Source organism: Mauremys reevesii, linkage group 12 (genome assembly GCF_016161935.1).
Source record: "Mauremys reevesii isolate NIE-2019 linkage group 12, ASM1616193v1, whole genome shotgun sequence".
Classification (NCBI taxonomy): Eukaryota; Metazoa; Chordata; order Testudines; family Geoemydidae; genus Mauremys; species Mauremys reevesii.
In genome coordinates this window covers 10,344,832-10,364,804 of record NC_052634.1, presented here as the reverse complement: position 1 = coordinate 10,364,804, position 19,973 = coordinate 10,344,832, and the positions used below count along the sequence as shown (strand labels likewise).

The following is a 19,973-nucleotide window of genomic DNA, read 5'->3' as shown; positions in this document are numbered from 1 at the left end:
ATTTTACCAGCGCGTTGCTAAAGGCAAGGACGTTTGCTCTGAAGTCACATCTCTGAATAAGATTTCGCATTCCCCCACCTCTCCACCACCTCCCAAACAAGCCCACTGCATCGATTTCAACAGCTCCTATTAGAAGTTTGCACCTGTCATTTGATCACAAGCACCTACAAGTCCACAACAGATTGGAAAAAAATGTTTCCTACCTGGCATTTGCCACATAATTAAGTTTGCTCAGCTTTAAGTTAAAAAAAATACATGGAAAAGGACTCAGAGTTTTTTCCCCCCCTTATTAATTCTAGGGCTTCAAAAGAGGTCTCTAGAGTCATGTCTTTCTAACACAGAAGGTGAGCCGTTAACTGGTGACCAGCAGAAACAAATCCCTTGTCTGCTAAACTGGATTCCCCCCCTTTTGCTATTTTTCTCCAGGATAAAAAAAAAGTGAATAGCCCCTCAACGGCTCCCTAGTAGCATTATTAAAATAGCAACATTAATTGAGTGCTCACTTTTTTAAAAAATTGTTGGCTAATACAATAACGTTTTAATAAATAAATAAAATGTATTGGCCAACTCTACATTTGTCTACCTGGAATTTCTCTACAGCCTCTGAAAGCTTTCCCCACATCTTTAAAAATGATTGGGGGGGGGGGGAAGAGAACGAAAGAAAGAAACCACCGCTCTTAAAAGCTCAAGATGCTCTTGTAGCAAAGAATACAACAGACAGGCTACAAATAAAATACCAACTCATGCTTCTTCTGATGCCTCAGAAAAGTATGAGAAAGAAAAATTCTCTCTCTCTATACTGCTCTTTCTTCTAAGCATCTTCTACTGGTCAGACCAAAAGGTTTTCCTGCAGGCAGCCTCTTGAAATACTCACACAACTAGCTTCCCGGCACCCAAATCAGCTGCTTTAGATTTGCAAGTTTATACCATCCCCCTGACAGTTCCTCCTTCCCGGAGTGAAACTTGCAACAACAACAAAAAGGCTCAGATGCTTGCAACTCAGGGGTTGCAGGCAAAAAATAAAATAAAAATAAAATAAAGAGACAGAGGGGCAGGCAGATTGAGAGGCTATTTGCTCGAGGCAGAAGGACTGGGAGACAGGGGGGAAACAGCAGCGAGATGCTGCACTTCAACTCACCTTGAGCTGCAAGTCCTCTGGTGGTGATTACACTTGCTATCAAAGTGGCCACATACCAAATCATAGTACTACCGACCATCAATAAGGAGCATCATCCTATCTCAAAAGTGCCCTTCTTGCTGGAGACCATTCAGTGCAGAGCCCCTGGCTGGTGCAAAGGATCCTCCTGGTGCCCTTTTCATGCCCTCATCCCTGGATCTTGCTGCTGCCTCCCCTCCACTCTCCCCATCCCTCCTTTCCTATTGCAGCCCCCTCTCCCTCTCTCCTGACATGCACCAAGCACCTGCACTAGTAGCTAAGGCACAGCTCAGCCAAAGTCTCAGGGCGTAGCCTAGCCTGGGCTCTTTAGCTCCTTTGGTCCGCCCCCGCCTGGCGTCTATTGGCCGGAGGGAAAGAGAGTGGGCGTTGATTGGCTTGGGGCGCTGCCAGTGCCGGGGCGGTGGGCAGAGGGAGGGAGGCAGGCCCCGTTTCAAGGTGGGTTGGAGCGCGCAGTGCACAGAGCCGCAGAATCATGCGCATTGCCAGGGAGAAGGCGTCGGGATCGCCTCTGCCCCCCCTCCCCGCCTGCTCACACTGCATGGCAAGGGCCCGGCAGGACAGGCGGGGGCTCCCGGGCTGCAGAGGGGCGGGCAGGGCCCCTCACGGGCCCGGCAACTTCGCCCGCTTCTCCCTCGCTTGCTGATAGTCCTGGGCGGGGAAGGGCCACCCCCAGCCTGCACCGCTCCTCCTTGGGCCACCCGCATGCCCTGCACCCCCACTGTCACCTCCATCCCCTTGTTCCCCTGGTACCCCATCCCCCCCTCTCCCCTGCACCCCCACTGTCACCCCAGCCCCTTGTTCCCCTGGTACCCCATCCCCATCCCCATCCCACCCTCTCCCCTGCACCCCCACTGTTACCCCAGCCCCTTGTGCCACCCCCACCGCAGTACCCCAGCAGCCTGTTTCCTCCTCCATCCCTGGAACCCCATCCCCATGCCACCCTTTCCCCTGCATCCCCACTGTCACCCCCAGCCCCTTGTTCCCACCCTCTCCCCTGCACCCCCACTGTCACCCCCAGCACCCCATCTCCTTGTTCCCCTCTCCCCTGCACCCACTATCCCCCTATTCCCCCCTCCATTCCCCTGTTCCCCATCCCTGGTACTCCATGCCCCTGTGCCACCTTCTTTCCTGCATCCCCACTGTCACTCTCACCCGCCTGTGCCCCCTCCATGCCCCTGTGCCACCTCTCCCCTGCTCCCCACTGTCACCCCAATCCCCCTGTTCCACCTCCATCCTCAGAACCCCATCCCACTGTGCCACTCTCCCCTGCACCCCCACTGTGACCATTCCATCCCCTATGCCACCCGCTCCCCTTTGGCCACACTGTGCCCCCCGTACCGTCTTCCCACCGTGCTGCCCTTTCCCCTGCCTTCCCCATCTCCCCATGCCACCTCCCCTCTGTGCCACCTACTCCCCTCCACCCCCATCCCACTGTGCTGCCACCCCCAGTGCCCACTTCCCACTGTGTCACCCCCAGCCCTGCACTCCTATCTCTGTGCCCTTCACCATCTGCCTCCCCCACTCTGCACAAAGAGGTGGTGCCCTGTCCTCTCTGTTCCCTCTGCTTTGTGTATCACCACTCGGTGTCCCCTTCTTTGCTGCTCCCTCTCCTTATCTTCCTTCAAAGAGGGGTATGTGGCTACCCCCTCCCAGCAACCGGCTAGCCCCTCTCCTTGCTCTTCCCACCAAGGGCCCCTCTGTCCCCCAGCCCACATCCCCTCCCTCCGGGAATCTGCACTCTGACTAAAAACCTTTTCCCATAGACCCAAGCACTCCACAAGGGAAGCTTCTCCCCATGACAAAAAACCGCCCTGCCCAAGGAGCCAGTGGAACAGGTGGATCTCAGCTTGGCTGCCCACTGCACATTAAGCCCAGGCCTGGAGAACAGAGGAGACCACCTGACCACAAAGCCGCACACCCCACCATCCTCTCTCCTCTATTGGACCCACACTCCTCCTCCCTCATCAGCCCCCAGCTTCCTCCATGTCATCTGGAGATGGTCCCCTCTCCTGTGCTCTTACAGATAGAAGAGGGGGCATAGTGGACTAACATTCTCTCATACACCCTCTATGGCATAACCAAGGAGCCTGCATCCCATCTGCTCTCTTGGGAGAGAGAGAGGAGACCCATCCCACCCCCATCCCTCTCAGACCCAGAGGGAATTATTGAGGGACCTCCTCCCTGGCTGGCAGGATCCAATTCTAGTGGCTTTCTAGAGCAGCCACATCTGGGGAGAGCTACCTGCTATTAAAGGCCTCCCTGCTCGTAACACATGGGCTGTAGTAACTGAGGAGCTGCTGTGCAGTAGGGGCATGGTAGGGGGTATTTCTGCCACCTCAGGGATAGCTAGAGAGGAGGCAGAAATACCTCTGGAGAAGAGACTAAGACCAGGCTGGGTGAGGCGAGGGCAGTCGGATTCAAGAGGGAGGACGATCTTGTAGCTAAGGTACTGGACTGAGACCCAGAGCTTCAGTTTCTACCTCTGCCACAGTCTCCCTGCTTGACCTTGGGTGCATCACAGCCAGGTTTAAAGGAGTGCTCAGCACGCAGCCGCTCCCATGGGGGCTCCATAGGACCCAATGCACTGAGCTCTTGGGAACAGCTGACCACTCACTTTGACATGCAGAAGGGAGCTGAGACCTTTGAAAATCTGACCCTTCTCTCTCCCTCACAAGCCTATCGAGGAAAGGGAGACAGCCATCCTTTTTCTCCTAACCGTCTGCCCTGTCCATTTAGATCAGGGGTCCCCCACTCAGTGCCCGCGGGGGGCATCTAAATGCACCCATGTCTTGGCTGGTGGTGGAGCATCCGCCGAAATGCCACTGAATTTCTGCGGCGTTTTGGTGGCGACACCTCTCAATGACATCGCTTGTCAGCGGCAAGTGGCATCATCGAGAGGCGTCGCCGCCGAAACGCCGCAGAAATTCAGCGGCATTTTGGCAGATGGTCCTCCGCCGCCACAGTCCTTTGTCTGGCGCCTGCCAGGCGAAAAGGTTGGGGACCACTGGTTTAGATTGTAGGATCTGCCGGGTGGGAACAGTCTCTCACTATTGACATGTACAGCACCTAGCACTGTGGGGCCTTCCAAGCAGTACCATAATACCAGTAAATCACTAACTGGACATAAAGGGAGCAGCAGAGGAGGTGGTAGGTGGAGGAGGGGATCTTAGTGGGTAGATGAGAGGGACTTTGAGACAGTGAGGAGAGACCCCCACCCCTTTGTTCCTGAAGATGCCCCACGGGGGAGATACCCTTGCCCCCAGCACCATCCTGAAGAGACTCACCTCTCCTGAAACACATCACAGGGCTAAGCAGGCCACTCAGCTTCCTGGCAAGATGACAACCCCAGCTAGGAGGCAGTTTGGGAGTCTTTGGAGCAGAGAGCTGTGAGGAGACAGAGGATCTGGGCCATGGCTGGGAGTGGAGAGCCCAGGCATGGACTGGGAGAAGTATGTGACTTTGTGAATACACCTACAAACTGAACCTGAGACCTGGCTTCCCACCCAAGCTATGTTTGCAATGGCCATGTTAGTTGTGTGTTACTTAGGGATGTCATTTTGCATTACGGATGTTCTTCCTTTCAGCTTAATTTTCTTCCCTCTTGTGATCCCTGGAAATAGACAGAAAAGTTCCTTAAAGCAGATTGTTACTGCAGTTTTGAGAGCCATGGGGGAACAGGGCAAGGCTTGGGGAGTAAAAAACACACCCCGTTTCAGTAGCTTTCTTAATTATGCTCATTAAGCATCAGGCTTTTAGATGGCCTGATGAAAGCAGTTATGGGGAGAGAGACCCCGAGGCCAGAAGAGACCTTGCAGAGGTTCCCACCACCCCTAGCCCAAGTTCGAAGGAGTTTGCTTTGCTAGCAAAACCGAGACCTTTTAAAATTCTGACTCAGCTCTTAATCCTGAGGTAGGAAGTGAAAGCTTGCAGATACACTCGCCTCTGGTATCAAAGGGCTGATCCAAAACCTAGTGATATAAATGCAACTCTTTGCATCGACTTCAACTGGCTTTGGATCAGGCCTCCCATGACTCTCCCTCAGCCAGATGTCTTGTCTTTTCTTAACTCCCACCTCTTAACGTCAACTCAGTGGCTGGTGGGCACAGTGCACCCAGCAACCATGGAAGCCTGGTCCTGATTTTCAAGAAGTGCAAGTGATAGTCACTCAGCAATATGAATACTCTGCACTTTGCAAGCCAAGAGCCTCATTTTCCTAAGGCATAATACCTACAGCCCCCATTATCCCTCTAGGCACCAGAGCAGAGCCCAGAATGCACCTGGGTTTTCAGTTATGTACACAGAACACTGGACAGGACCACACATTACAATAGCAAACAGGACATTTTATCGAGCATCTTTCACACCAACTGTAGCCAGTCCTGCTACCGAGTTAAAAGATACACCTCTAAAGGGAAACATACAGGAAGGAAGACGTTTTGAAGAGCAGAGAGAAGAGGAGTTTTTGGTACTTTATTTATACTTACACAAGTTGTTAGAGTCAACATTGTAGGTTCCAGCTTTAAGCAAAGAAAAAAATTCTTCCTGTCCAGACACAGCTACTCCTGGTGTTTTTAGCTACGGTTTTGCCCCCATTCTAAGAAAAATAAAAACACCAATTACACCTATACTAACGCAGCCAGAGCTGGGAGGCATCAGAAGCATCATTAGCCTGTGATAGATGGAGCCAGACCAACCTTGCTGCTGGTATGTGGCTTTCAGAGCCAAACAGCAGAAAGAAGGAGCCATCATCATTCATCGAGAGACTGAAAATATGTTCGTCAGTTTGGAGAATGGGGGTCGGTTCACACCCTTGTTTTTCCAGTCTAATTTGTTAATTATATGAGATTCTTTCCCTGCTGTTTTCACACTTCATCTCTATTTGTAGCTGCATTTATTTAAATAGAGGTGGGAGAGTCCCTTCACTCTGTGTCTGGTTTTGGGATCAAGCTAGGATCAAACGAGGACAATAGGGCACATGGCATCCTTTAGGTAAGTGGGTCTCGATCTTGACTATACTCAGAGTTCCTGCACAACCTGCTGGGATCGAGCCAGGAGACCCCTCCCATTTAGCCATACGAGAAAGGCATGAGGGCCATGAGCCCCAGGTTTAGGTCAAAGAGCCAGTCCAAGAGTGAACTGGACCGGAAGTCATTAACACACATGTTCCAGAGAACAGCTGAGCAGCACTTGCAGCTGTCACTGGAGTCAATGGGAGACGCCAGTGTTCAGCACCTGAGGATGGCACAAACCTACTTCACTGGAGCTGGGGGTGTTCTTGCCTGTCCAGAAGGCCAGCATGAGGCTTTTACAGTAATTACATCCCATAGGGCTCAGACTAGGAATCAAGAGACCTGATTTCTATTTCCTAGGGCTTCAGTGGTGCATACTTTATATTACCATAGCCCATGGACCAGGACTCCCATCATGCTCGGCATTGTACAAACACACACCAAAATGCTCTTTTGCCCAAGACCGTACAGTGGTGCCTTGTGCGGATCCTCAGCATAGGGTTGAACCCCACCCATTGGGAATGGAGTTTCAGGCACATGGCAGGTTGGGTCGCAGACCTGATTCCAGTTATTACTCAAGCCTGTGATAGTGTCACTAGAGCCAGCTGGGGGGGTTGGCATTTAGCCAACCCCTTGGTTTAGCCCATAACTTTGATCAAAGCTCACATATGGCAGAGAGAGAGTCCATCCCATCGCAGGAACAAATAGTCTAGGACACTAGCCCTGCGACCCCCTATCCCACCACCCCCACAAACCTCACGCCATGGCAGCCACCATGCCAAGACTGCCAAAACACACCCATGCCACGTCCTTTAACTCCACCCCCCGCAAGGCAGCCCCATCAGCTGGTCCCACAAGGTAGAACCTTAGACCCCATCCCCTCTGGAGACAGATGACCAGTTGGGACAGACAAAGGTACCATGGCTTTGATGGGGGACACGCACTCATTCCTGAAGCTAGAAATGTCCCTGCCCAGCGAGCTGGGGCAACTCCAGGGCGTAAACCTCCATTGAGGCACTTTTTAAATAACTGAACTTTCAGCAGCAAAACGAGGACATACCCAGCTCCCATCTCTCTCTCCCCTTTTCCCCTCGCTGACCTGTGGAGCCTGTCCCCTTTGGAACCACTACCCACTAATCTGTTGTGCCGGCTGCCTCCGAGGAGCCGTAAAATCCGTATATTCAAAGTCATTGGGAGAAAAAAACAAACTCACCAAACATCAGGATTGAAACTTCAATAACGTGGCCTTTCCCTGCTGCTTCTATCCCACAACCAAAAATACACCACAACCATGTCATGCTAATTATGGATGAGTCAGTTGACAACTGGCCACTGTTAAATTTAAACCATCTTTAAATAACAAGGAGTATAAAAAAAGTTTTTTTTTCCCAAGATTACAACCAACACACTTAGAATAGATTCAGCAGCAGACTCAGCGGTGCAAACGCACGTAGCTGCATATGCATCAATACAGCTGCGCTGATTTACGATAGCTGATAAGCTGCCTCTCTGCATTACACAGAGCAGAGGACTGGCCAGGATCCTTAGAAAACACCTGGGCTCAGATTCTGGCCTCTCACATGCTGAGAGAGATGCAACAGGGTCAGCTTACTACCTTCCCCATCACTGGTCTGGCCAGGCCTCAGTTTCCTTTCTGTAAGTCAAACAGTACCTAGCTAGGGCTTCCAAATTATATTTTCCCTTCTGGAGTTTGGTTTAACAGATAAAGTTCTACGCAACACAAGCCTGCTCCTGAGGGCTGTCTTTCTAAAACCCCCACCACACCTGACTTCTTCCAGAGAGAGCTCAGAGCTCTGCTTCATGCAATCCGCAGAGGCAGTCATGTGATCCCATTCATTCATGTGTTCCATCTGGAATCCCCCAAATCATCTGCTTTCATGGGACTCTGGAAGAGGCATGCTGGCAGGGCCTTGCATGTGCCAGAGGGCCAATCTCCTGGTAATGGTGGACTGGCAGGACCCCAGGCCTCCATCACAAAAGAACACGCTGAGGCCCTGATCCTGCAAACATTTAGGCACAGAACTAGTGGGACAACTCAACGGGTGAAATCCACCCCTGCACAGGGGGCCTGGTGAGGTCAGTATGTCACTTAAGCCTTCAACGGGGGCTTAATGTGCTGCCCTGTACCAATGGGGAAATTTCATTGTATTTGCATAAAATTACTCACACGTGTAAGTGTTTGCAAGATCAGGACATTAATGTCTTAGTGCTTGATCCACAGGGAGATCTGTATCCTACTTGTCAGGAATCTGCGTCCCATGTTTGGGGGAAGGGCACAGCGTCCCATAGCAGCCCACATTTCAGGGGGTTCTGTACCCCACGCATCAGATCTGATTATCTCACAGCTGTCCTCCCCCCAGCTCAGTTCTCAGAGCGGGGGGGCTCCCCATCCATGCTGCATCCCTGAGAGTGATGGGATCAGGGGCGGGTGCTTTTTTTCCCCAGCACACACAAGCCCCCTGAAAATGAGAGCTTAAAATGGAAATGCTGAGCCAGCCTTAAGTGTCACTGTGAATACAGCAAAGCTGTGATCTGAAATACCAAACAGCCCCTTGACTGAGCTTTTGAAGGACAAACGGTCAAACAGGCTCAAGTCTGCATGTGGCTTGCGCTGGGTCTTTTCTATTAGGCGCATTTCTCCTTTCACTTTCCCTGGGTGATCAGCTGCTCATTCCTGGCTCATAGTAGCAGCTGGCTCGCACACGCGACTCTTCTGACGTTCCTCTCCTTCTCTGGCACCAAGTCTCGGAACAATCCACCTGTGGTATTTAAAGAGAGACATGGTAATTCATGCAGGGAGGGTCAATTGAATCAGATTTGCAACTCTCCCTCTCATCAGCCAGTTTCTACCGTATGGCGTTAGTCATCAATCCCACCAGTAGACTGACTTTGTGGAACAGTCACCGTATCAGGCTGTAGGAATCGTGTGTCATGTCTTGATAACCTCATCTAAGGATTCAGCTTTGGTAATATAAACCCCAGTCTTATCTTGTCAATTTTGTAACAAAACCATCTCTTAGTCTCCCCTCTCCTCTGCATTTCCACTTGGCCCGAGAGAAGTGGAGAAAATGCCTTCTGGTGGAGTGGAGGCAAATTCCTAACGCTTCAGGGAGGAGGAAAAGCAGGATTCAAGCAGTCATTGGGCCCAATCCTGCAAGCTTTGTTCACGTGTGTGATATTTACTCACACAAAAAGTTCCATTAGGATAACTCCTTACTGCTTTCCTCACATGAGCAGTCACATTCACTTCTGTGGGGGACTCCTCCTCAGGGGAGTAAAGGGTGTAAGGTTGGACTCGTTTGACTTGATCTCGCTGTGCTGAAGTCAATAGCAAAACTCCCGTTAACTGCAGTGGGGGCAGGATCCGGCCCATTGTGCATAAAATGCCACAGGCCTGACCCAAAGTCCATTGAAGTCATACAAAAATGGGTTTGTTCCTGCTGGATGCTGAGCATGCTCAGTCCCACTGACTTCAAAAGAAATTGAAGGTGCAAGATCAGGCCCCAAGTTTTCCAACTCAGCTGGCACCTGGGTCACAGGCTGCATTACCCATGGAGACGACTGGGACGGTCAGACCTTACAGTTTTATTTCTTTAGTGAGGTCATCCAAACCTCATCGTCAGAGAAAATATCAGAACGTTACAGAAAAATAAATCCCTGAAAAAGATAAATCACTTCCCGTCGGATCCTTCCCGGGGTCTAACCCCGGACTCATCTTCACTGCCCCATGCAAGTGGACTGCAGGGCCTCCCCAGAGACACATGGGCATCTGTGGGGTCTACGCTGGGACAAGGGCCCAATGCAGGATCGGGGCCTAGGAGACTGGCCCTGATTGAGCAAAGCACTTGAGCGAGTGTTTGACTTTACGCATATGCTTAATGCGCCTTGTTGTGGGTAAGCACGCTCAAGCGCTTCGTTCCGTTTCAGCCACAGTTAGAAACGGCCTCAGGTCCTTTACACAAAGTCTTTTAAAAAAAAATTTCCTATAATCTCAGTTCCTTTTGGCAGTTTTTCCCCCCCTGCATCTGTAAAACACAAAAATAAATTTTAAAATCATAAGAGTCATTAACCTTCCTTCCACTGTGAAGGAAGCTCAAACCCAACAGCCTTGCCAGGAAGTGAAGCCGACGGGTTTAGCATCACTGGGCTGAGATCCACCCCCGTGCAGGCCAGGAATGAATGGCTCCCTAACTAAACTAAGGGAAGGGCTGCAAAGAAAAACAAACAGCCTCCACGGGGAAAGGGGAATTCAGCTTTAATATCCTTGCCATGTTAGTAACTTAGGGCTGAGTCACAGCTCTCAGCCATCAGGGGCAGGGAAAGGCTGAGCCGGGGAGCCCTGCAGCAGTGGTGGAGGGGGACCAGGTCTGCACAGGGCACTGGGGACAGCGCATAGAGCATTGGCACTTGCTGCACCAGCAGCAAAGGGGGAACGTGCACTCCCCCACAGCGCTGCACTCCCACCACTACCTGATGCCCTCAGTGCACTCTGAGGGTGCAGCCCTGATAAATGCAGCAGCCGCCCCACTTGCATTCAGTCCATGCCATCAGCTACATTGTACACAAGTGCTCTAGGATGTTAGGCCCTGCATGTGGCTCTCCTCCTGTCCCATACAGAATATACATTCAGGGCAGCTACAATTTGCCCCGTAGGGCATCATCAGCAACCCGGGGAAAGATGCTGAACAAGATATCGCATACAGAGCCCGACTCTCCTGTCACTTAGAGCAGTTTGCACTGCTCCAGCTCACCTTTCTTCACGGCAGTGACTCCTCACTGGCCCTGGGCCCACAGGGGGGAGAATCAGGTGCCCTGATTTGTATCCGCCCGATGTCCCTTTCAGGAAAGCAACACAGAGCTCAACCTCAGAGCAGATAGGTTTTTGTAAAAGGAAATGGGGAGGTGAGAGATTCTGGTGTTCACATGGGTCCTACATTCTCTGCACAGCAATGGGTGTCAATTGGAGTCGCTCCGTTGAAGGCGGTGGGCCACTGTCTCCGTTACCCTCCATCTTGGGTAGCCGTCTGCCCCAGTGCAAAGTGAGTTTAATGCTCTAGCATGCCAGTTTGCACTGGTGTGAAATGACGACACAATGATGCCTGTGGAGAATCGGGCACAACGTGGCTACACCTACAGCAGCTGAGGATCTGGCCCCAAAGCTACTCCCCTTCCTCTACAGATTGCAACAGCACAGTCATGCCGGGACGTTTCTAACCCACGCGTACAGCATCTCTGATTGGATGAGTAAACCCAGGAGCTCCATTGAAGGCAGGGGGTGGAGCTGAAGCATGTTCTGTTCAGTGACATTAATTGCACTGTAACTGCTTTCCATCTCAGATGTAACTGTGGTGTAATATTATCTAGATCATGGGCTCATGCAGCAATCCCAGCACTGCTACATTTGCCACCTACATAATGATGCGCTGGGACGATATGTAATCAAACCGGGGAGCCATAGGGTGAGTACAGTGCTCTTAGACGGCTTACAAACCGCACTGAGACTGGGCTGACTTCATTCATTATGACGATGACAACGATACTTTGCACATCTCCAGCGCTTCTCATCGGAGGATCTCAAAGACGTTTTAAAGACGTATGAATTAGGCCTCACAACAGCCCTGGCTGTCAGGTAAGTAGCATTATTTCCATATTTTTTTTCCACGTGGGGAATCTGAGGCACTAAGGTCCTGATTTTCAAAAGTGCTCCGATCCCATTTAGGCTCCAAAATCAAATGGCCGGATTTCCCGTAGTGCTCAGCATAGTGGGAGCTGAGTTGTTTGGAGAATCTGGCCCCAATTTTGGGTGCTGAGCACTTGAAAACCTGGCCCTAGAGCATTTTAGAAAATCTTGTCCAGCGAGAGCAAGTGACTTGTCCAAGTCATCCAGGGAGTCAGCGGCTGAACGGGGAGCAGGCCTCAGAGCCAGATGCCCGGTTCCTCCTCCTAATCTCTAGCCCCCGCTTCCTTTCCTGATCCCTTAACACAAAGTACTGCTGTTCCTGAATCACAAGACCTGGATCTCTAGCACCAAGAGTCCTCCCCGCTTTGACTGCTCCCTGCACCGCCTGTCCTCAGAGGGATGCACAACGCCCACAGGTGAGGAGACCAGCCCCACTCTAACTGTCAGGCTTCCAGGAGAGACACGCTTCTAATAGATGAGCCCAGAGGGAGAGACCCCTACTGTCTTTTGGAGCTGCTGCCTATGAATCACCAGGGCTCCTGGCCTGAGTTACAGTGCTGTGCAGGATACACAAATGGTGTCTTGCTCCCCAACTCACGTGGGCTCTGTAATTCCAGCCGCTAGAGCGGGAGAGACCAAGAAACACCTGGAAAACAAAACATTCCTGCACCATGGCCAACAGCTCCTGAAGGTTCAATCTCCAGCTGGCAGAACCTTTGGACAGTAACTAGGGCCATGGGTTCAGTCCCCAATTGGCAGAACCCCCAGACAGTGACCAAGGAGTCTGGGTTCCCTCCCCAGTAGGTAGCAGAGCAGAGGAAAGTGAGTGAGACCCTGACTGATCATTTGAGGCTAGATCACCTCGCTAGCTCTTCACTGTCATCTGAATAAGGAAAAAGCCAACTGAAGAAGTGACCACCCCCTCTGCCAGGAAATGAAAGCCAAGGGCTGAGCAGAGCGGATCTCTGAGGGTGTGAACTATACAGTCACTGTGGACAAAGCTGGGAGCAGCAGGGTCCAGCTGAGGAGTCTTATGATAATTGGACCTGCAACCGTACCTTGATTGTGAGCATGAGTGTACGTTCCTAAGACGTCACTATACTCTACAAGTGTTGGTGGGATAACATGCAAAAGAGAGAGGCAGAAAGACTGAATTGGTCCAAACAAAAAGGCCGACTGATTCAAGGACTGTCCTAAGATCATGCCTGGTAAACAAGAACAGCGTGAGACTGAAAATTAATGAACCAAAATTGGTGTCTCGGAAATTAGGCCTAATTGGTAGACAAAACAACAAGAGGAGGGGCTTCTTCTTCCCATCACTCCCTTTTGGGTTTCTTAAAAATCAGATTTTGGGAGGAAAATATGGATCAACAGACAGCGGCTACTGCTACGCTGGCTGACTAGAGGAAGTGGAAGGAACTAGCTTCACCATCACAGCTGCCACCCCCACTCCTCTGGGACCCTAAACCTTCACCCTAATCCTGACCAGACCAGAGGGAGGGAGCCGGATGACACCACCACCTCTACTGGCTCCAACTAATCCCAACCACTACCAGGAATGTGAGACTGCCACTTCCCCACACAAACCTGCCCCGTGTGTCCTTTTCCTTCTGTGTCTTCTCTTTCCTACCTCTCCCTTTTTGCCTTCTGTCTAAGGAGTCTGGCTTAGCTGGCCAAGAATGTACATTTGTCAACAATGCTGTAAGCCGCCAAATGCAGTGCCCCAAACAGCCCTCTGCTAGTACAAGTGTGCCAGGTCTCAGCGCGTCTGACAAGACCATGTGCTGGGCCTGTGTTTTTCAACAGTGAGGTTACAAGTCAAAGGCAACCTCAGAGGCAGAACCTGCATTTTCCATCTCTGCTGTTTGTTTCTCTCCTGCTTTTGCCTGCATTTGTCTGGCTTTGCCTGCTAGGAAACCGGATCAGACTTGAACAGAGGCAGTAATAGCTCCAGCCCATTTCAAGTCACAATGTCGCTGTCCCCCAGACAGTTACCACCATCTTTGATCATAGAATATCAGGGGTGGAAGGGACCTCAGGAGGTCATCTAGTCCAACCCCCTACTCAAAGCAGGGCCAACACCCACTAAATCATCCCAGCCAGGGCTTTGTCAAGCCTGACCTTAAAAACTTCTAAGGAAGGAGATTCCACCACCTCCCTAGGTAACCCATTCCAGTGCTTCACCACCTTCCTAGTGAAAAAGTTTTTCCTAATATCCAACTTAGACCTCCCCTACAGCAACTTGAGACTATTACTCCTTGTTCTGTCATCTGCTACCACTGAGAACAGTCTAGAGCCATCCTCTTTGGACCCCCCGTCAGGTAGTTGAAAGCAGCTATCAAATCCTCCCTCATTCTTCTCTTCTGCAGAAGAAAAAATCCCAGTTCCCTCAGCTCTCTTCCTAAGTCAGGTGCTCCAGCCCCCTAATCATTTTTGTTGCCCTCCGCTGGACTCTTTCCAATTTTTCCACATCCTTTTTGTAGTGTGGGGCCCAAAACTGGACACAGTACTCCAGATGAGGCCTCACCAATGTCAAATAGAGGGGAATGATCACATCCCTCGATCTGCTGGCAATGCCTCTACTTATACAGCCCAAAATGCCGTTAGCCTTCTTGGCAACAAGGGCACACTGTCGACTCATATCCAGCTTCTCGTCCACTGTAACCCCTAGGTCCTTTTCTGCAGAACTACTGCCTAGCCATTCGGTCCCTAGTCTGTAGCAGTGCATGGGATTCTTCCATCCTAAGTGCAGGACTCCGCACTTGTCCTTGTTGAACCTCATCAGGTTTCTTTTGGCCCAATCCTCTAGTCTGTCTAGGTCCCTCTGTATCCTATCCCTACCCTCCAGTGTATCTACCACTTCTCCCAGTTTAGTGTCATCTGCACTACCAGCTAAGAAACAAAGGAGTTTTCCTTTCTAAAAACTCGCTCCAGCTAAAGGGAAATTGTTAAAAAGAAAGGCTTCTTTAATGATTTACATTTCAAATGCTTTAACTCCTTTCCCTTCTTTTTAGTAGCTGTGATAAAAGCTTTCAAGGATTGTTAGTGATGCATTTGCCATAGGACAGAGCAGGCTCAGGTCTCTGTATACCAACCTCTGAACCTTGTTTAAAACTGTTTAATGTTGGAGTCTGACAGGGTCAGGTGGGTATTCTAACACCTTTGACTCTCTGGGCCCATTTATTCCATCTAACAACAAGAGGCAGGGGAGGGACTGAATTAACCCTCTCCACTCCCTCAGGCAATACTCCCCCATCCCCCAGAGCTGTGTAAGGGCAGCCCAGGCATGACAGTAAGAGACACAAGCAGGCCCAGACACAATTCTGACTCTTTGCAAGTCACCATGCTTAGGAAGAGACAAAGCCGGCGTATCGGGCCGAAGGAGCAGCAAGCATCATCCCAAGCATGAGTGGGGCCTCTAGGGAATGTCTACACTGTAATGGAAGATCCGCAGCTGGCCCAGGTTGGCTGACTTGGGCTCGGCCTGCGGCGTCTCGGAGTCCAAGCCCCAGCCCAAACCCGAATGTCTGCAGGGCTATTTTTAACCCAGCAGCCCAAGCCCTGTGAACTGGAGTCAAATGGACTCCGCCACAATCCCACTCATGGGCATTCAAATGCAGGGTAGACCTTTCACCTGCATCTTGAGCTGATAAATCCTGGGGAGCGAAAGGCCATGAGCCAACTTCTCTTCCTTTCATTCATGCCTATTTTCCTGGAGGCTGGCTCCTTGATCTCTCCTGGGCTGATTCTCCGCTTCTCGCCGCATCAAACTCAGGGAAAACAGGCTGAGATTCACTCTGCAATCATCGCTCTCCTTTGCTTACCAAAGAAACCCAGCTGAGCTTGAAACACGGCTGCTTCCCTCCCTGGCCTTCATGCCTCATGGGCTGGAGGAACGGATGGCACCCAATGCAGATCCTTTTGACAGCTGTCTCTCCCAGATCCAATGCCACTTCCGAGGGGCCAGGCGGCTTCATCAAAGAGAGTTCAGCTCGGAGGAAGCAAAGGCACAGCTCTCACTGCTGTGTCACTCCGAGGCCAATACACAGACTGAAGGAAAACAGCCTAAGGATGTCATGTGCTCTCCAGCTGATGCCCTGATGCCCCAGCTGCAGGGAGGAGAGAAGCAGAACATTGCTCAAAGAGCCTGTCTAGTGGGGCTGGTGTCCCCGGTGTTCCCGTGGGGAAGTGAGAGCTGGTGTATCTAACCCAGCCTACCCTGTCTCTTGCATTCCCAGTGACATCAGGGAGGAAGCCATCAAAGGGTTTAAAAGGAACAAGACACATGGGTTGGAGCAGGTGAATGGAGTGAAGAGAAAGGGGTGGGGAGGTAAAGAGACAGGGGAGAAAGAGAGAAGGATGGAGAGAGAGAAGGAGAAGCCCAGGGGAAGTGTGAAACGGCAGAAGATAGGGGAAAACAACGAGGAAGAGATGGAGGGAGAGAGACAAGGAGAAAGGAGAGAAAATGAGGTGAGGGAATGGAGAGAACGTGGCAAACAAGCGAGGAGAGCGTGCATGCGCCTCCATCCAGACCCCTCCGAATGCAATGAGCTGGGAGGAGCCCATGCACAAGGCCAGGGCTCCATGACTGGAGATGGGCTGGCTGTAGAAGGGGTTATTTATGGCCTGTGCTTGGCCTCCAGTTCACCCTCCGCTTGGCATCTCCAGCTCCATCCTGCAGACAAGAAGCACAAGGGCGTCATTGAATGACAAGGAGGCAGCCAAGCTGATCATTATTCAAGGGGCTCCCCAGCCTCTCAGGGCACCTCCCTGGGGGCAGACAAGTCTGGATGAATGCCAGACAGACAGAATCACCCTTGCTTGAGGGACGGAGGAGGAATGGGACAAACAGCAGGCTCTGGATCAATGCAGCCACATTTTTGCCTCACTCTTCCTTCATCTTTACTTCCTTTGGCCGCCGTTTAGCCTTTCCAGGGACTATAAAGCACATACAAAGGAAATGAATCCTAGTAGTTAGTGCAGGGGAGGGGGCTGGGAGCCAGGACTTCTGGGCTCTACTCCTGGCTCTGACACCTTGGGCAAGTACCTTCCCAACCTGCAGGTCACTCCCCCCCTTTGTTAAATGGGGCTCATGATATACCCCCTGGAAGGGGGTTTGTGTTCCCCCTTGGCTCCCTCCCGACAGTTAGCCAACGGGGCAGCCCAGCCTGCACCCACCGTGCTACGCAGCAGGTGCCACCATCTCACCCCGAAGCCTTTGCACCGAGCGGCCCTGCAGATTCCAGGACTTGTTTGGGAACCCGAGGTGCCCTCTGCTCATGGGGGAGCTGAGAAAGGGGTTTCCTCCCCCCACGAGAGGAAAAGACAGGGCAGGCAAGCAAGAACAAGCTGTTCAGGGCTGCTGGTACCAATGCCCCTTGAACGAGGCATCCCGTTTGGCCTGGGTCAGGCACTGCCCACGCGAGGAGATTTCTGGGATCCCGGCCGGGAGCTTCAGAGAGCAAGACACTGAGGTGCAGCAAAGCCGGCCTGTGGCAGCAGAACTAGGGAAGGGAGCCAGCAGAGCGGGGGATGGGTCTGGCTGGGAACAGCCCCCCCCCCCTTTCCTGGCCAGCACCCAAGGTTACTCAGGGGACAGGGATGGTTCAAGACGCATTCCCCAGGGAAGGGCTGGGATCGATGCAGATCGACGTTCCTTTCAACCCAAACACCATTGCTGGATGTGTGTGATTTTGGTAAGAAACTCCCCAAAAGCTGTGTTTTAGTTCAAGGGGGCCCAGCTTTTACTGGGGGGATGTTGGGGTCAGCTACCGAACCAACAAACCAGTTCTTAGCTCTGCTCGAGCTGGGAAGCTGTGCTGGGAAAGAAGTCCTGCTGCCGCACAGAAGGGCTCTCTGGAGACTGGCCAAGAGGCTTCGGGAAGCTCAAAGCAGCCTTTGTTAAGGTGTTCAGGGGCAGCCACTGATGAGGGCCCAGGGGCACATATTCATGCCCTCCCCATCTACCCTGGGTGCTATAATAGCCCTCCCCTCATGTGGGCCGTGCCTGCAGATTGCACTCAGGTCAGCACATGGAAACAGTCCGAGGTGGCTGCTGGGTGGGCTGAGTTTGCCGGGGCTCCTGCATGGCTCCTATGAGGCTGGGTGGGCTGAGTTTGCCGGGGCTCCTGCATGGCTCCTATGAGGCTGGGTGGGCTGAGTTCGCTGGGTCTCAGTCTCATGGGACGAAGTTTCACAAATCCCCAGTGCAATGGGCACCAGCTCCGTGGCCGCTGTGGTAGAGATGCCAAGCCGTGCCTGGGCCAGAGAGACTGATCTTCCTTGTTACTGCTGGAACTGATCACCTAGGACAGTGCTGAGGCCCAGCGTCGGGACAGCTCATGTGCGCCCCTTCCCCGCACTGAACCTAGGCTGTAGCAAACAGGACATCAGTCTCTAAGGGCCTTTCACCAGCATCCTGCACCCTCCCTCGCCATTTCTCTCTTTTAAAGAAAAGGGCTCTTGCCCACCGTCCCTTCTCTGCTCAACCCCACCCCCGTCCTCTGTGATGCAATACCGAGACATTCCAACCAGCTCCCCACTGCAGTGTTCCATTACAATAGCTTCCCCCTTTTAAATGATTGTCTGACAATCAGGACATCCACCTGTAACAGGATTACTCTGAGCACACAGCATGCCCAAGCTGTCTGCACTACCCGAGCCTCAGCCTATTAGCCACAATAGAGAGACAAGATAGACTTGCACCAAAAAGAGGAAAAGAAAAATCACAAACCTCTCCCTCTTTGGGGGTGGTGGTGAATGGAGAGGAAACCTCAAGTGACAGAGTATATTCTTGATCGTAGATGACGCTCAAATGCCACAACAAGTTGGGCAATACAAGAACTAGAACCAAATTGAATCAGCTACAGAGCTCCCAAGAGGAAAAAAACTGCTATGGACAACAGAAAAACAGTTTTTTTCTAATCTCCTCTAAATGGGGAGTGTTTAGATGATATTCACCTTTTTCCCCCCTACAAATGAAATAATGCTCAGCCCTGATCATCTTCTAAGTTCTTTGCAAACAAAGACTGAATCCTAACCCCATGCTTATCCCCATTTCACATACAGGGAAACTGAGGCACAGAGTGACGTATCCCCCCAGTGAATCTGTGGCAGAGTGGGAAATAGAACTCCCAGCAGCAGTTACATTCACCAGCCACTGAATCACATTTTCTTCTCTACAATCTATGTTTTAAAGTGTTATTGGCCACGTTTTTCTTCCAACCCGCAAATCTACCTGCCATACGGCATCTCCAGAAGATGCCTCATCTCTCTAATTAGCAGCGTCCTTTTCTTTAGACAATGAATTTAAAAAAAACTATTATAGTTGACATCAAAACGTTCAGATAGAAAGAGCGTAGACTGCGTGCATGTCGGGGGGGGGTCTAGATGGAAGATTAGACACAGCCCAATCTTCCAGGATTGCTATACTGCTAAGGGACTCGACAGGTACCCAAATGTTCCTTCGAGATCTTGGTTTTCTTAATGCCAAACTTTTACCCAGCACCTTGACCCAAAATCACCCTGGCTGTGTAGTCTATGGATTTCCACCTGATTTCACCCCGACTCGTGTAGCACTTTGCCGGCACCAAAGGTCAGTGGCCAGCAGGTGGCGCCAGGGGGAATCATATCTAGCTAATAGCTGCAATAATGATAAAAACAAATCCATAAATCATGCACAGGGATTCTGTGGTGCTGGCCTTTATCCACCCCTCCTACTTTGGGATTGTCCTGTGGTTGCACTTCTCAAGCAGCCGGGCCACGCACCCACCATCACTCAGCCAGGATGCATTTCTGGGACACAAGGACCACGGGCAGGCTGGGACCCTTGGCAGAGAGGATCCAGGAGGGAGTGAACCGAAGCAGAAACCCCTCATGCCAAGCGCAATGCAACTGGTGGGGAAGGGGACTGAAGCAAGTGGTTCTGGGTAGATTCAGCCAGGTTGCCTTCTGCAGATGGAGTGACCGGGAAGTGGATGGGGCAAGCCTACTTTAGGCCACACAGCCTGTTCCTTGGGCTGGAAGGACTAAGCAAGGGGTTTGTTCCCTCTGCAGGTCTCAGCAGCAGGACAAGCACGTGTCCACG

The 19,973-nt window shown here is 51.6% G+C and overlaps 1 protein-coding gene across 8 annotated transcripts in view; it reads right to left on the bottom strand.

Moving 5' to 3' along the window:
• Positions 1 to 19,973, bottom strand: part of IGSF9B (immunoglobulin superfamily member 9B) — a 151,244-nt gene that overhangs the window by 94,958 nt on the left and 36,313 nt on the right. For 5 of the 8 annotated variants that reach the window (XM_039496557.1, XM_039496565.1, XM_039496558.1 and 2 more), the window contains exon 1: positions 1,139 to 1,441. The exons of 1 other annotated variant lie outside the window; for it this stretch is intronic. In XM_039496557.1, the coding sequence (XP_039352491.1) occupies positions 1,139 to 1,217 (79 nt within the window). In that variant the 5' untranslated portion in view covers positions 1,218 to 1,441. Of the gene's footprint in view, positions 1 to 741; positions 814 to 1,138; positions 1,442 to 8,374; positions 8,967 to 19,973 lie in introns of those variants that run through there. 2 more of the 8 variants (XM_039496563.1, XM_039496560.1) reach the window with 2 other exon arrangements.